The 16,775-nt window shown below is 42.7% G+C and overlaps 1 protein-coding gene across 3 annotated transcripts in view; it reads left to right on the forward strand.

Moving 5' to 3' along the window:
- The window catches only part of LOC121503884 (RNA binding protein fox-1 homolog 3-like), a 679,192-nt gene that overhangs the window by 610,098 nt on the left and 52,319 nt on the right, over positions 1–16,775 (forward strand). For all 3 annotated transcript variants that reach the window (XM_041778468.1, XM_041778467.1, XM_041778469.1), the window contains 4 exons: positions 461–514; positions 7,932–8,024; positions 8,860–8,920; positions 10,966–11,019. In XM_041778468.1, coding sequence (XP_041634402.1) covers positions 461–514; positions 7,932–8,024; positions 8,860–8,920; positions 10,966–11,019 — 262 coding nt within the window. The remainder of the gene's footprint in view (positions 1–460; positions 515–7,931; positions 8,025–8,859; positions 8,921–10,965; positions 11,020–16,775) is intronic.

Here is a 16,775-nt window from a genome sequence, read left to right on the forward strand (position 1 = left end):
GGAGTCAGAGCTCAGTTATCAGCTCTGGAGACTTAAAGACGTCCCCAGGTGAGCGTGAAGGTGGAGGGGGTTCAATATCTGAAGACAACATCAAAATATAATCTTCTTTTTTCCTCCTCATGTGAAAACAAGTGAGCAAACAAACATCAGAGATGCTGATATGTAATCAAAGATCCTATGTTTCTACAGATCTCATTTCATATCGTATGGATAGGACTGCAGAATGCATTAAAGCAGCAGCAGCAGCAGCAGCAGATCTCTTTTTAAAGCTTGCCAGCCAGCTTCAAGAACTGTTTTCTCAGCTAACAAATGCAAATTGACCACCATTTCCTCACAAAAGTAACATTTCCATATTGCCTTAATGGTTTTTCTTTCTCCAGCCGTCCTTCTCATGAATTCACAGCCAGCAAGGCTTCTCTAACTCCGCTCCTTCTCTTCTCTTCTTCTTTTCTCTCTGCAGCAATTTGGAAAGATTTTAGATGTGGAGATTATCTTTAATGAGCGAGGATCCAAGGTAAGTGAACTAGAACGCCAGCTGCTTCATTACCATGTACTTCTTCTGTTTCCTAATGATGGCATTAGTGTAGTGTGTACATTGGCTGAGAGGAGTGGTCCCTAAGCCTGGTCCTGGAGAGCTGCATCCACCGTGCCTCTCCATTTTCTTCGTCTCCCTCCCTCCCTATTGTTTTTGTTGTTGCAGCTCTAACCCGAGTTGTGAATCATTAGCCCTGTCAATCAATTCATTATTGAGCTGTTTCACAATTCACTTAATCCAGCGGCAGGCTGCAGGTCCTCCAGCTTATGGAATTTAAACTGCTCGTTTAGGGACCACGCTTCTCTTTGATGCCAGCATTATTCAGCTGCTTTCATTTTGTTTTTAGATTTACCATTATTCAGGCTGAGAACAATGCTTTGGGAGCTTTTCCAAACAAATGTAATTCAGTCAAACAGACTTTTTATCCTACGTTCACCTCACATTTCAAAAACGAGGACACTAGATGTCTGCATGTGGGAAATTTCAGACATTCAAGCACACTGAAGTCAAAGAGCATTAATCACAGCGGATTAACCGTTTAAATACCTGTAGCGAAGTTACACTATATTGCCAAAAGTATTCACTCACCCATCCACATAATGTAAATCAGGTGTTCCAATAACTTCCATGGCCACAGGAGTATAAAATCATCACCTAGGCATGCAGACTGTTTCTACAAACATTTGTGAAAGAATGGCTCGCTCTCAGGAGCTCAGTGAATTCCAGCGTGGTACTGTGATAGGATGCCACCTGTGCAACAAGTCCAGCGGTGAAATTTCCTGGCTCCTAAATATTCCACAGTCAACTGTCAGTGGTATTAGAACAAAGTGGAAGTGATTGGGAACGACAGCAACTCAGCCACCAAATGGTAAGCAAGGTATGTTGAGGCTCATAGTGCGCAGAGGTGGTCAACTTTCTGCAGAGTCAATGGCTACAGACCTCCAAACTTCATGTGGCCTTCAGATTAGCTCAAGAACAGTGGTAGAGAGCTTCATGAATGGGTTTCCATGGCCGAGCAGCTGCATCCAAGCCATACATCACCAACTGCAATGCAAAGCGTCGGATGCAGTGGTGTAAAGCACGCCGCCACTGGACTCTAGAGCAGTGGAGACGCCTTCTCTGGAGTGACCAATCACGCTTCTCTATCTGGCAATCTGATGGATGAGTCTGGGTTTGGCGGTTGCCAGGAGAACGGTACTTGTCTGACTGCATTGTGCCAAGTGTAAAGTTTGGTGGAGGGGGGATTATGGTGTGGGCTTGTTTTTCAGGAGCTGGGCTTGGCCCCTTAGTTCCAGTCAAAGGAACTCTGAATGCTTCAGCATACCAAGAGATTTTGGACAATTCCATGCTCCCAACTTTGTGGGAACAGTTTGGGGATGGCCCCTTCCTGTTCCAACATGACTTTGCACCAGTGCACAAAGCAAGGTCCATAAAGACATGGATGAGAGAGTTTGGTGTGGATGAACTTGACTGGCCTGCACAGAGTCCTGACCTCAACCCCATAGAACACCTTTGGGATGAATTAGAGCGAAGACTGAGAGCCAGGCCTTCTCCTCAAACATCAGTGTGGAAGAATGGTCAAACATTCCCATAAACACACTCCTAAACCTTGTGGAAAGCCTTCCCAGAAGAGTTGAAGCTGTTATAGCTGCAAAGGGTGGACCAACATCATATTAAACCCTATGGATTAAGAATGGGATGTCACTTAAGTTCATATGCCAGTCAAGGCAGGTGAGCGAATACTTCTGGCAATATAGTGTATGTCTTAAGTTACGGCATCTGCCCTTTTCCACACTAATCTTTTACTCCCTTTGAGTTCAAAGAAAGAAATAAAGAAAGTAAATAAATTCCAATGGCACACCTAGTCTCATTGCAAAGCAGAGTGCCTTGCCACAGTATTTAACAACTGATTAGTAAAAGGATTTTTTTAGTCCAGTGTTCTTGCATTTCCATTCATGTCTAATTGTCTCTAAAGAGGCTAAAGGCTGAAATAACGTCTGTTAACCATTGCAATTTGTCCTTAATCACTGGCCAAAGTGTAGGCAAATATGCAACAGCATGTTGGATAGGAGATTGCCAAAGTTGTTTGGTCTGACCGAAAGCGAGCGACCTCGCCCACTGGAAGCGAGTCTTGAGGGCTGTGCCGCAGTCCTGATCAGTGGGCAGAGTTCATGCAGAAATAGAATATCAACAGCAGACTTTTTTTTACCTTTTGGGCTTAATTTATCATCGGTGAGTCTGTGCATTGTGTTTTATTTTGAAAGAACCGGATATTCTATGGTTGTTACTTCCTCTTCTGGAGCTTTCTGATTGACAGGTATTGACGCGGTTTGGCAGCAGCCGGCGCTGAAAATAAACCTGTAACCATAAACTAAGATGGTGTGGCCCTTAGCTCTTCCACTGCTCAGCTTGTTGAGTCAAAGACTTCCAGAAATAGTGGATGGAAACTGTTGACTTTTGCTGAATTTCTAAAGGTTAGCTTTGTTTTGCGGTTCCTTCGTAGGACGCCCCACTGTTGTTAACCTTCTCCAGGTTACTGACACAGAAAAACCAGCAAAAATATGAGCTCCTGAGAAGTGTAAATGCTGTCACATAAACCTGAGGATCACTGGATGTCAGAGCCATTTTGTACATGCACTCCTGCATGTTTTTTTCTGAATAACTGCACTGGAACAGTGTATCTGGCAGAATAAACACTGTGAGGCTGTCTCCTAGCTCTCAGTCCTGGTATCAGACCACACCGGTGTAGCAATAATCTAAAAACTAACATCAGACAGATCTCTGACTAAATTTGATTCACCGATGAATACACCGGGAAGATTTTGTAAAACATTTTCATTATTGACTTAAAAATCCAAATTTGAAACGTGATTGTGTGAGAGCCCCGGTCACCACTAAATCCCATAAAAAGAATAAAACCAACAAACGTGTGGCTTTGAAGCCAATCAGCTTCCTAGGCTGTTAGAAATAGGTCTCTGATGTGCAAATAAATGTAATTAAAAGCTTCAACAGCTGGACGCGGTGCATTTTCATAAACATTACCTAAATAGCTCTAATTAGTAGAACATGACCTATATTGACTTGATCCTCCATATGCAAATGTCCACTACTTCATAACAAAGACAAAAATATATTGATGAGGATAAAAGTTCCTTCTGAGCACCTTTTATTGTCTTAAATTTAGAATATGTATGAAAATGTTCATTGTTTTTGTTTAAATGAATAGTCTTCTATATCAGCATCATTATTAGTGTTGATAATGCTGTCAGTGATGTGCATCAGTACTAAATAACACATAATCAGGACCTTTTTCATTTGGAAATAACAGCTTTATACAAATCGCACGTGTTTCTACTAAATACTTAAAATGTACTTGTTGGGATAAACACCCAAATGTGACCCAATCACAGGTCCAAAAACATGCTTTTTTAACCAACAAAACATTAAATTCAAACTTCCTTTTGGTTTGAGGATATGGTTTTAAAGGGCTACTTCAACATTTTGGCAAATTCGCCAATTGCCATAATTCCTATAGTCTTAGTAATAGGTCCGTTTCCTCTAGTTGTCTGTGAACGCTATTTTAGCAGACGGAATTACGACACATGAAGCAAATACTCAGAACTATTTCTTGAGTGAACCCCTGGGCGGAGTGACACAGTGCAGCAGCCTTTGCATTTAGCTTTAAAACATCTCCGTCTCGTAATGTTCCATGATTATTTCATAGCACACATGCAGATAAACAGCTGCATCATGAAAGAGGTAACAATCAAGTTTCAACCATCTCGTTCATGCTATGGATCTCCATGCTGATCTTCTCCATGTATTTATAGAGCTATTAGCCCTGGCCTACACATGAACATGCTGAAAACACAATGAACTCCCATCCCTAGTAGCTAAAGATTGAATATATGAGAAAACAAAACTGTCGTATTTTCTAAAATCATTTATAAATGCTGAAATATTTACATTTATGTGCCTTAGAAACCTCCCTCTTTGTCCCCCCTTATAGACGGCCTTGTCTGCACACGACTATTCTTGTTTGTGCATGGCTGTGTTCAGCCACCTTCAGGTACAGGGGGTCCCTGGTCTCTGACACCTGACTGCCAGAAAGGTTGAGAACCACTGTACAGAGAAGCTCCTAGAAAAAGAAACAGCCCCTTCACCGCTGCTCCTCTGCAGAATCCGTCTCCTAAGCAGCAACCATGGACAGGTGAAGCCTGCGGTGCTATGAACAGCCGACTGCTACTCATCCAGCTGTTCATTTAATAGAGTGTACTAAGCTCCACAGCCCTCCATTCATAAAGCAGACAGGATCTCTGGCTGGGGCGTCCAGGCATGAATACTATCGATTCCCATTCATACCTGGGAGTAGTTTGGGTCGGCATACAGGCGCGCAGGGAGCCCTGGAACCCGGGCGACGCCGCTGCACTCAGCCCCCCTCTGCCAGACAAGATTGAGCACCGGATAAACCTGCCTCCTCCGCCGTAACAAGCATTTATTGTTTGTGCCCTACAAAGCTATTACCCATGATGCCCCTCTCGCTCTCTCCCGCACCCTGTGAGCTACATAATGAACCGACCAGGCCATTAATAAACAATCTATTTCCTATGAAGCTTTGGCAATTTGCATTCAATATGTTTGTCTCCTTTGAAAAATGGTGGCCTCTCTCTCCCCTCTTGTAAGCTAATTATTTGTGCATGATAAAGAAAAAAAGATAGAGGGGGTAACGGCAGTCGGGTGAATGTCCAAAGGATTAATTTTGCCCTCAATTCCTTTTTTGAATTTATTTCTTTATCTCTCTTTCCCCAAGGACAGGTCCCATGTTATTTATGCTAGGAATAGCAGCCCCGGAGATCCTGCGTATGCATACCAGATCACGCCGCTCGCCATCTCTCACATGTATTACATCCTCAAGCAATTATCAGGCAGCGCCGGCCATGCTCTCTCTTCCCCCTCTGCCCATAAGTATATATAGAAACCAAAGGAATGGGACTTGTTTGGCCAGCATATCATAATGCTCCCGCTGTAGAGCTCAGGTCCAGGATCCCAGTCCACATAACTCAAGGAAGTGACAAACCCCCCAGGGGAGCCAGCGAGGGAGGGAGGGAGGGAGACGGAGAGTAGGGGGGATGGAAAGGAGAGGTTGGGTATATTTTGGTCAGGGTTTAAAGGCAATATCCTGGCTCTTCTTTATCACAGACCGTGGTATTTGCAGTGACACCATTCACTGTTTCGCATCAATGGGCCGCTGTAATTCTGCCTCCATAAAGATGTCCTACTTATTAGAGCAGTGGATTAGAAATAGTCAAAGATCAAGTCTCTGTGCCGAGGCTCTCCCTCTGCCGTCGTCCAAAGAGAGGCGGGGGAGGGGTGGGGTGGTTTGTTTGCTGAAGGTGGAGATAACAACACGACTATTAAGGCAGCTAACACTCACTTACATTTGCTTTTTTGTAGTCTGACTGAAACTGAAGCTATAAAGTACATGTTAGTCTAAGTTAGACTAAATAGAATCTGAAGTTGGACTAATGTTGAGAAATCTAGGGATGGAATCCTCATGGATACCAGGATCTGTATTTTTCCATTGCTAGACTAAATAGCAGTAATGATAGGCTGAAATGTTATTAACAATACAGAACCGGTCTTTATGGACCCGGATTCCTCTCCTCATCCCTGGTCAGGTCAGGTCAGAGATTAGACTTTGCTACGTCAACCTCACCCCGAATTTCCATAAACAGCATGCACGCAGCGCACCGAAGTGCTGCGGGTTTGCTCCGACCGCAAGGCGACCAACCTCGCCCACTGGAAACATGTCTAGAGCGCTGTGCTGCGGCGCGCAAGCCCTGGTCAGCAGGCAGAGATCACGCAGGAATAGCATGTCAACAGCAGACTATTTTACCTTTTGGGGTTAATTTATCATCCTTTCCAGTATAAGTCCATGATATTATTGCTTCCTCCATTGAGTGAGTACATCAGGAAGTTAAAAGGTTCATGTTTGTTTCAAGGATCTGTGGTTTTAAGCTAAATTCTTTGGCTAAATTCCCCAAAAGTGAACTTTTCCTCATCAGTGGCACCATTGTAGCTCTGTGACCCACTGACCTCTCTGTGACCCTTTGCTCTCTCTGCAGGATGAGACGTAATATTGATATAGTTCTGATTTACGATCGGGAGTCTGTATATTGTGTTTTATTTTGAAAGAACCGGATGTTCTACACCTTAGACTTCCTCTTCTGGAGCTTTCTGATCAACGGCCATTGACGCGGTTTGGCAGCGGGCGGCGCTGGAAATAGACCTGCAGCGTATCTGAAACGAAGCACAGCGAAGTGCCGCTCCAGGCCTCCAGTCGTGTACTGCTTTTTTATTTCTTACCTTTAATGTTCAAATACTGCCAGCGCCGCGATCCATTCGTGAAGCACACTGCAGAAAAAAGAGCTCTCCGTCCAGGCAATCTTTGCATTTCCAGTGTATGCGTTTTTGTCGGTCCCTGGCACTTCCCAGAAACACCACTCTGCTGGAATATGTAGAGCAGATCAAGCATGGATTATCAAAATTAATGACCAATCAACCCCAGACAGGGAAAAAATAGTTTGCTTTCATATTCCTCCTGGTTAAACTCATAGTAGTTCTTGTAATCTCAAGTTTCCAGCTGCTCGTGGCTGTGCAGCGCTGTGCTGCACTATGCAGCGCTCCAGGAAAGCTTCCAGCGTGTAAGGCTGCTTGCCATCAGATTGGAGCAATGCACTGCACAGCTGGAACACTGTGCAGGCAGAGTATGTGGAATTAGGAGGTTCAGAAGACACTAACAGAGAGGGGGGGCTGTTATTGCTGTCCACCATAGTAGAGGAATTGCAATGAATCAGTTCTCCATCTGTACATGTACACTAGAAGAAGAAAACTAGTCCAGTCAAATGGAGATTTAACTGGAGCTCATCTTTGCCGTGTCTGTAAATGTACTGACTATTTTCAAAAGGGAGACAGGAGAAGGCGGGGGGGGGGGCGTGTGTTTGAGCGGCCAAGCTGCTGAAGTTGTGTAGATAATTATCCGACTATTATGGCAGCTAACAGTGTTTTGCATCCGCTGCTTCTCTGACATTCACCCATGGCACCGGTGCTGTGCTGTTTAATTGGGTAAAGCAGGCAGGTTTGTTGGTGTTGTTGTGCGAGGTCATGTCACCGTTATCCTCTCTCCTCCTTGGATCTCTCTGTTTGCTGTTTCCTGACGCCTCACTAACTGCCTCTAATTAATCTGGCCGCTTACAACTCGACTCTGCTGCTGCACACCTTCTCCTGTCTTCTCACTTCTCTTTCCCTTCTCTCCTTTTCTTTTTTCTCTGTGTGGATGTGTGTGCGTCCTTTTCCTCCCCCTTTTCTCCACCCATGGCTAATGTGGCGCTCTCAGGGCTTTGGGTTTGTAACTTTTGAAACAAGCACAGATGCTGATCGTGCACGGGAGAAACTAAACGGTACAATCGTAGAGGGACGAAAAATAGAGGTGCTTTCATATTTTCCTCTTTCCCCCCCCTCATCTTTCTCTACTTCCTGCCTGCTGCCTCCTTGAACAACCTTTGAACCCATGCATTAGCATGCAACTGCTGTGTGTATGTGTGCAGGGCTGGGCAAGTTTCCATTTTTAAAGGAGATACATGGTTTTGATTCTGATCCATATCACCCAGCCCTTTGTGTGTGTGTGTGTGTGGATATCTGCATCCCTGAAAGCATGCATGCATAATGGTGCATCTAATTTGTCCTCGGTTGAATGCGGGATCCAGACACGTCGACCTGGACGCGCCAGTTTTCCATCATTCCCCGACAATGCTGAATGAATGCATGCCATCATCCTGTGGGCTCTGGTCTAGCCGAGAAGACCTGCATCCCCTCTGTCACCATCGTTTAGTGTTGCCTGCTCTTATTCTGCTCTTGTTTACGACGAGCCGACCCCCCCACTCAGTCATTCTCATCGGGTCAATAGAAGAAAATCAAAGCTCTGTCTGTGTTTTTCTTTTGGAATCCATCTGTTTATCCGAGCAATTACTGCATTTGGACGGTGCTCTTTTTTTTATCCATACCTCTGGGTAATTGGTGCATGCTTTTCCTCATCTTTCCAGTAATTTAGTAATCTGCAAGAAAATTGAGAATGATGAATTAATTCATGGAGAGGTGGACCAAAGTGCTGCCACAAAGATTTGACATAATCATTTTTAATTTATCCTTTATCGTATGAATTTGTCCTTATTTGTCTTGGTTTGCTGCCTGCTTTCCTCCCATCTTTAGAGAGTTCAAATGAAGACTTAATGATATTAAACAATGTGTTTTATTGCTTCAAATAGGTGAACAATGCAACAGCACGGGTGATGACAAACAAAAAGGTGGCCAACCCGTACACGAATGGTAAGTGACCAAGTAAACCATTACTTTTATATGGTTGTAGACATGGTCTGTAGGTGTTAGAGCATAAAGGCCTTAGCATGCATTCTCTTGGAGCAGGGCATCTTCTTCACTGGCTGCAAAAATACACAAATCTGGTTGTCTGTACGTGAGTACAACGACATCAGAGGGAAGATATAACATAAAAAGGCTGTGCAAGCTCCCAAGTGTTATTTACCAAACTTTCAGGTTTTGCATTTCTTGGTTAGAGCCAGACTATTTCTCCAAATCAAATCAAGCTAAATGCTCTGAGCTATCTACAGTAATTTTTCCAGAAAATACACCATTTCTCCCAGAAATTGTTGCAATCACAAACGTTTTTGGTATACATGTGTTTATTTCCTTTATGTTCATTGGAACAACACAAAAAATCTGAAGACAAAAGACAAAATTGACATAATTTTACACAAAACTCAAAAAATGGGCCGGACAAAATTATTGGCACCCTCAACTTAATATTTGGTTGTACCCCCTTGAAAAAAAAATAGCTGAAACCAATCACTTCCTATAACCATCAACAAGCTTCTTACACCTCTCAACTGGAATTTTGGACCACTCTTCTTTTGCAAACTGCTCCAGGTCACTCAGGTTTGAAGGGTGCCCTCTTGCAACAGCAGTTTTGAGATCTCTCCATAGGTGTTCAATGGGATTTAGATCCGACTGAATCATTGCTGGCCACTTCAGAAGTCAGCTGTAAAATCAGTCATAGGTTCATATCAGATTGTTGTGAGATTTAGGCTGGAGCAACAGTCATTTACCAGCTGAAGTCTTTTCTTTGTTCATTCTTTTTCTTCAAATTTTTTTTGAAGAATAAAATTTTCAAGTTTTTTTTAGACTTCTTAGTTCAGTGGTAAATTTTGTATTTTAAGGACTTGAGTTTTAGTTATTTAAATCTCTGTATCAATGTTGGTGTCAGCTAAAATGAATGTGTGAATATTGGCATATCAGTTATTGATGAATCTAATCGTGCATACCTTGTTGTACCCTTACTGTGTCCTAGCATAATTCGAGAATAGCGCAGTGTTGCATGCTTGCTATCCACATCACATCTGTTAAAAATGCAACTTTCTGCCCTGTGAATTTCAGCCTCTTTGTTAACAGTCTGACACCTCGTAAATGTGGAAAAGGGAATTGTGGTGCTTTGTAAGCAAAAACTTTTGTCTCCATGTTGATGCAAGTTAGAGCACAACATTGCAAGCACAGATAATAATAGTTTAAGTGCACAACTATCTTTACAATGCAAACTACTGAGCTCTGCTGAGCGAGGGGAGTTAAGAAAACCAAGGAAATCTTGCTTTCTGACACTCCTGATACCTTGTCGTCTCCGTCTTTCCTCGTTCTTCACCCATCTTAAAGCAAAAAGAGAGGAAAACAGGAACGAGGGAATTTGTTGCACCATGTTTCACTGAATTGCGCTGAATCACTCACATGCTGTCAGGATAAAATGACAGGAATCAATGTCAAGCTGATGTTGTCACTTATGCTCGCTTACGCTGACACTGTTAGGCCGTCTGAGGCAGAGTAGCTTCTATCCTGAGCGCTCCTACTCCCTGTTACTCTAGCAGTGCCTATCAGAAAGCAATGGTGAGGTTGCAAAAGATGAGCTGGGAAGCCAGGGGCAAAGATACCAGGAAACATCACACGGAGAGCAGATTCAGACCATCAAATTTTGTTTTTCAGACATAGTCGGACCCCTAGTTTAGGTTGGGTAGGGGTTTAGGTTGTTATATGTCTGCTTTAATGTCATCTTTAGTGAAAAAAAATGTCCATTTTGAAAATCATGATCTAAATGACAGCATAATTAGCATTGCTGAGCACTTGTATTTTCACTTATTGTTTCGAAAATTTAAGATAAAAATCAAAACTTTGGGTTTGATGTATAAGATGCAAGCCACTAGGTATTATCAGATGGGCTTTGTCAAAGTCGTGTATAAAGTTTTTGCATGCATATAACTGAAGAATAGATTTTTCTTCAGTACTTATTGTGGTCTGATGTTTCCGCTCTGCAGGCTGGAAGCTGAATCCGGTGGTAGGAGCTGTCTATGGTCCTGAACTGTATGCTGGTAAGAGACCTGCAGTTCTGACTGTTTTTGCTCTCTCTGCCTTTCACCACATGCACCGCTCCGTACCTGAGGCCACTATCAGCCGTAGCCAATCCCAATCTGACCCCTGAAATTCTACAATCGGGCTCATCCTGCACCTACTGAACATGAAATTCCCCTCGAATCAAAGTGAATCTGAGAGCGGCCCAGATAAGCAGTGGATGATCCAAGACTCTCGGAGTGGCTGAGGGAGCCTGAGCCATTGTTTGCTCCGTGTGCAACTGTAAAGCTGAGGGGAAAAAAAATGATTTCAAGAGCAAGCGCCCCTGCAACTCTTATCAGATTGTGGAGGCTGCTGCTGTGGATGGATTTGCCAAGTGCGCCAGATTGACTTTTACAGAGCTAACCGAATAAGGGAGATTGAGTGAGCGATATTGTTGGCACCTACCCTGTCGAAGGCCGCTATTCCTTCTGGCCTCAGTAATGGAGGAATGAGATGAGCTCAGTGGGGTTTTCCCTATCTCTCTCTGCCTCGACATGCCAGCTTTATTGCTGTATGTTATATGAACCCTTTGCATTTTAATGAGGGGGAAATGGTACTATTTCATTTGGAAGAAGTGCTGAGCACATCGCGCCACTTTAACGGCTTTCCTTTCTGCTCATTAGACTAAAATCTGTTCATTCCCCGGACAGCTTTACGGCGAACCTCTAAATAACTGTCCATGACAGAAAGCAGTCATCTATCATTTTTATTTCATCCCCAACCCCTCACCCGCTCCTTGCCTCCCACCCCCCAACACTCCATTGGTTTCGACATCTTCCCCTGATAATTATGCACACGGACAAACACACACACATCCCTTATGCTTATATTTATATATGTGATGCATGGTCAGGAGGAGTTTCACTGAATTAAAAACCTTTCCCGTAAAGTAGGATAAAAACTTGGCCAAAATCGTACACTTTTAAGAACATATTTTTTAAACTAAAAAGACCTTTTTACAACCTTTTCAACCTAACACACTTAAACGGCAAAAACAGGCTTTTCACTTTTTCTGAGTCCTACATTTTCCTGACTTTTGCCTCCATGGTTGGCAAAACTTATTATTTATGACTGAAAAGATGCTCTGATAAAAGATACAGCACAATGATGCAAACTGACAGTTTTAGTCATTTAGAGCAGGGGGGTCTCAACCTTTTCAGCCCGCGACCCCCAAAATAAAGATGCCAGAGACCAGGGACCCCCACTGTACCTGCAGGTGGTTAAACAGCCAGGAACATTCAAGAATAGTCATGTGGAGACAAGGCCGTCCAAAAAGGGGGATAAATGGGAGAACTTTCTGGCACCCAGCCAAACTGGGGGTCCATGGAGGTCAACAAATCACCATATTTTACATTTAACCTGTTTAACAACCACTCTTATCAAAGAAACAAATATCTTTATTTATTCATGTGTGCCTTCCTAAAAATGTAAATCATTTCATGCCAAAAAAAGAATATAAATGGTTTTAAAAAATGCTGAAATTGGGTAGTAATGGGGAAAAAAATGTAGGAAAAGGTGGTGAAGTTGGATTTTAAAAGTAGCAAAAATGGGTTGGAAGTGGCCAAAAATGAGATAAAAATGGCAAAAGTGGATGAAAGTTGCAAAAATGGCCATACATATTGGTTAAAATGTGGATGAAATGGCTTTAAATTGGCAAGAATTGGTGGAAATTTGGTGAAATGGGATGGAAAATTGATATAAAATGGCAAAAAAGGTTGACTGAGAAGGAAAAAATAGGCAGATATTGGCAGAAATTGGTTAAACTACCAAAATTTGGCATATCAATTGGGGAAATGTGGTTAAAATGGGGAAAAATTGGGTTTAGTAAAGGTTGAATAGAGGCAATAAAAGGTCAACAGAGGCAACATTAACCTTAAGTGGCAAGAACTGGTTTAGAAGTGGCAAAAACAGGCAGAAAAAAAGTGGTGGAAAGGGTTTAAAACTGACCAACACAGGTGTTAAATGGTCAAAATGTGTTGAAATTGGTGGGAAAAAATGATGAAAAGGGGTAAAAAAATGTGGGAAAATTGGTGTAAAGTGGCAACAGTGTAATCTAAGAAATATTCTTAGTTTTTTTAGGGCATCTGGAGACCTCCTCTCAGAGTCTCACGACCCCAAAGGGGGTCCTGACCCCAAGGTTGAGAGCCACTGAGTTAGAGGTTAGCTCCAAAGGCAAATAAAAAGGCCACTCTGAATTTAGCTAAAGAAAATATGTGTCAGCATCTCTTTTCAGGCACCAGCACCAGAGAAATACAGGACGCACACAAATATGAAATATCACAGCCAACACTCCTTTATTGGCTCTTTGAAGCACATCCTTATATTTGAACGGATCTCTAGTCCAGGTGGAACTTAGAGGAATGAAAATAGATGCTGGTCAGACATTTGGGTTTACTGATGCCATTTCACCACACAGAAATCCACCAATTTATAATTTCAGTGTGGTTTTCAAACATTTTTCGCTCAAGGCACACCATATCAATACAAAATAGACTATTATAACAGTCAAGGCGACCATAAGAGGGGATAAAGGGGAGAAGTTTCTGGGGCCCAGCCAACTGAAGGTGGCAAAAGGTGGTTAAAAGGTGGCAGAAATTGGTTTCAAGTGATGAAAAACATGGTAATATTGGGCAAAAAGTGTCAAGACATAGTCAAAAATGGGTAATAGTTGGGATAAGGGGCCAAAAAATGGGTTAAAAGTGGCAAAAATATGTTGAAAGTGTCAAAAAGGTGGCAAAAAAGGCAAACTAAAACACAACACAGTCGGTAACTTTGGACCAGGGCTGTTCTAGTAATTCTGAGGCCCTCCGCAAGGACTGAAATGAAAGTCACAAAGTTAGTGACCAAATATTACCAGGCATCTTTTTCTAGGTACCAAAGCCAGAGAGCGTGACTAGCAGACAGGTGCATGGAACCTGCCTGGAAACCCAGAAAAAGCAGAAGTCACATGACACCACCCCATCCAGTCAGCTTCACCAAAGCACCATGGAGGAAAACTCAAAGTCAGAGATGACTGTGCAATGTGAACATCTCAGTGTTTCCCATTAATTACCCAGACCAGGGGTTATAAACTACACCGCTTTCCACATTATTAAGCAAATGACATTCTTCTCTGACTTTCCTAAACATTAATGCAAATGACAGTCAGAATATTTTTCAAGTCATCAGCTGTTAGAGCATAATTCAAATGTTTTTGAACAAACTTCATAATACTAACCATTATTAAAAAAAAAAAAAAAACTCAAAATGCACTGTTCCACATTATTAAGCACAACAGAGTTTTAAAAGATTTAATAGGTTGTAAAGAAGTGAAAATGTTCATGTGTTGAATCTGCAGCATTAGGAGGTCATATTTACTGAAATCAAAGCTATTTCAATCAAAAACATCTTAACAGGCCAAGTTCCATGTTAACATAGGAGCCCTTCTCTGATATCTCCTTCACTATTCTTCATCCATTGAACTTGTGAGTTTTTGGAGCGTTTCTGCTTGAATTTCTTTGCAGGATGTCAGAATATCCTCCCTGAGCTGCTGTTCTGATGTGAACTGCCTCCCACCCTCATAGATCTTTAGCTTGAGGATGCTCCAAAGGTTCTCAGTAGGGTTAAAGGTCAGGGGAGGATGGGGGCCACACCATTAGTTTCTCTCCTTTTATGCCCATAGCAGCCAATGACACAGAGGGATTCTTTGCAGCATGAGATGGTTCATTGTCATGCATGAAGATCATTTTGCTACAGAAGGAAGGCACGGTTCTTCTTTTTGTACCATGGAAGAAAGTGGTCAGTCAGAAACTCTATATTCTTTGCCGAGGTCATTTTCACATCTTCAGGGACCCTAAAGGGGCCTACCAGCTTTCTCCTCATGAATCTGGCTCAGAACATGACTCCGCCCCCTCCTTGCTGACATCACAGCCTTGTTGGGACATGGTGGCCATCAACCAACCATCCACTACTCCTCCATCTGGACCATCCAGGGTTGCATGGCACTCATCAGTAAACCAGACAGTTTGAAAATGAGTCTTCATGTATTTCTGGGCCCACTGCAACCGTTTCTGCTTGTGAGCATTGGTTGGGGGGGGGCTGAATAGTAGGTTTATCTGCAGAAATCCATCTGTGCTCTGAATCAGCCACAAATTTCTGCACAGTACAATGATCACGATTAATTTTTCATGAAATATCTCATGTTTTCATTCCTTGTCCAAGGCATTACACTATTTGAGGCTTTTCAGCAGCAGAGATCCTTTTTCTTTCCCAGATTGCTGAAAAGTGTAGGCCTGCTTAATAATGTGGAACAGTGCATTTTGAGAAACAAAACGGTTATCATAATGAAGTTTGTTCAAAAAATTTTTAATTATGCTCTAATGGCTGATGACTTGAAAAATATTCTGACTGTCATTTGTATTAATACTTAGAAAAATAAGAGAAAAATGTTATTTGCATAATAATGTGGGAAGCGGTGCACTACAGCTACATCCAACCTAAGTGCTACATCCATTCTCTTGCAATATTGCTCTGTCTAATGACAGACATGGAATCTGGCCAATCCAACTGCTTTGCAAGGTGAGGTGCAATCCCCAATGGAAAATAATCTATGTAGAGTTTAGTCATGACTAGTCAAGCCAGTTCCACATGTTGGAAACTTAATATGTCCTAAAGTTAACAATGCTACAGCATAACAACCTGTAAAAATCCATGGGCTCAGGCTAAAAATGACCAAAATTCCTCTTGGAGTACTCTTAACATATAAACCCATCATGTCACTGACCTATATGTGAACACAACACTATCCCCTGGCCTGCTTTTACTCCCAGACCAAAGCAATCCAGCACACAGAAATAGATAACCTATGTAGAACACAGACACTAATACAACTCCCCTTTTTCATGCACTCTTTCTCCTTTTTCCACTCTCACACTCATGCACGAACACACACACTTCCCAAATCATCTCATAAATCAGAGGGAGTGTGGTCCACCACTCCAGGCAGGGGAAGCAGGAGGGGTTGGGTGATTTATTGGCTGCTAATTTTTCAAGTCGTCTTGACATGGCACTGGAGTTTGCCAAGCCTAAACGACAACATATGCTTGCCAGCTGGGAAGATGGGAAACATAAATAAGAGATACATTTTTGAAACAAAACCCGCCCTGATGAGCTGCAGAAGTATCAAAAGAATAAAATAAAACACAGCTGAACATGCCTTTGACTCTCGACTCTGAGTAAAGAAAAAACAAAAATGAGCTTTGCTGGATTCAGGATGTGTTCCAGAATCATTACAGCTACAGTTAATACACTTTTGGTGGGAGTAAAATGGGATATAAAGGCGATTAATCACTGTTTATCAGTCCTCATTTCTGTGCAGGAGATCAGTGAAATTGGGAGCCATAAATCCTGGCTCAGTGACAGCACACTTCGTCTCCATTCGTCCTGGCGCTACAGGTTTATTGTCCTCAAAACCCATTCAGGAGAATGACGGATGAGAGCCTCATGCAGGCTCTCCGCTCTTAACCTCTTCCAGGGTAGATTGGCTCCTCCTTCTGATGGAGGAGGGGGGAGTAGTCAGTAGGGTACAGGCAGGTGGCGCCATGTCCGCTGCCTCCTCTGATCACCCAAACCTCCCCGAGCGTCTTGTCAAAGCGGGGAGGAGGGGGTCGCTGTGGAGGAAAGAGGAGCAAGGTGATTGGGTTCCAAGTCAAATGGAAGGATTGGCAATAAAACATGGCTACGGCACAAATCATGG

This window comes from Cheilinus undulatus, linkage group 21 (genome assembly GCF_018320785.1).
Source record: "Cheilinus undulatus linkage group 21, ASM1832078v1, whole genome shotgun sequence".
NCBI classification, from domain to species: domain Eukaryota; kingdom Metazoa; phylum Chordata; class Actinopteri; order Labriformes; family Labridae; genus Cheilinus; species Cheilinus undulatus.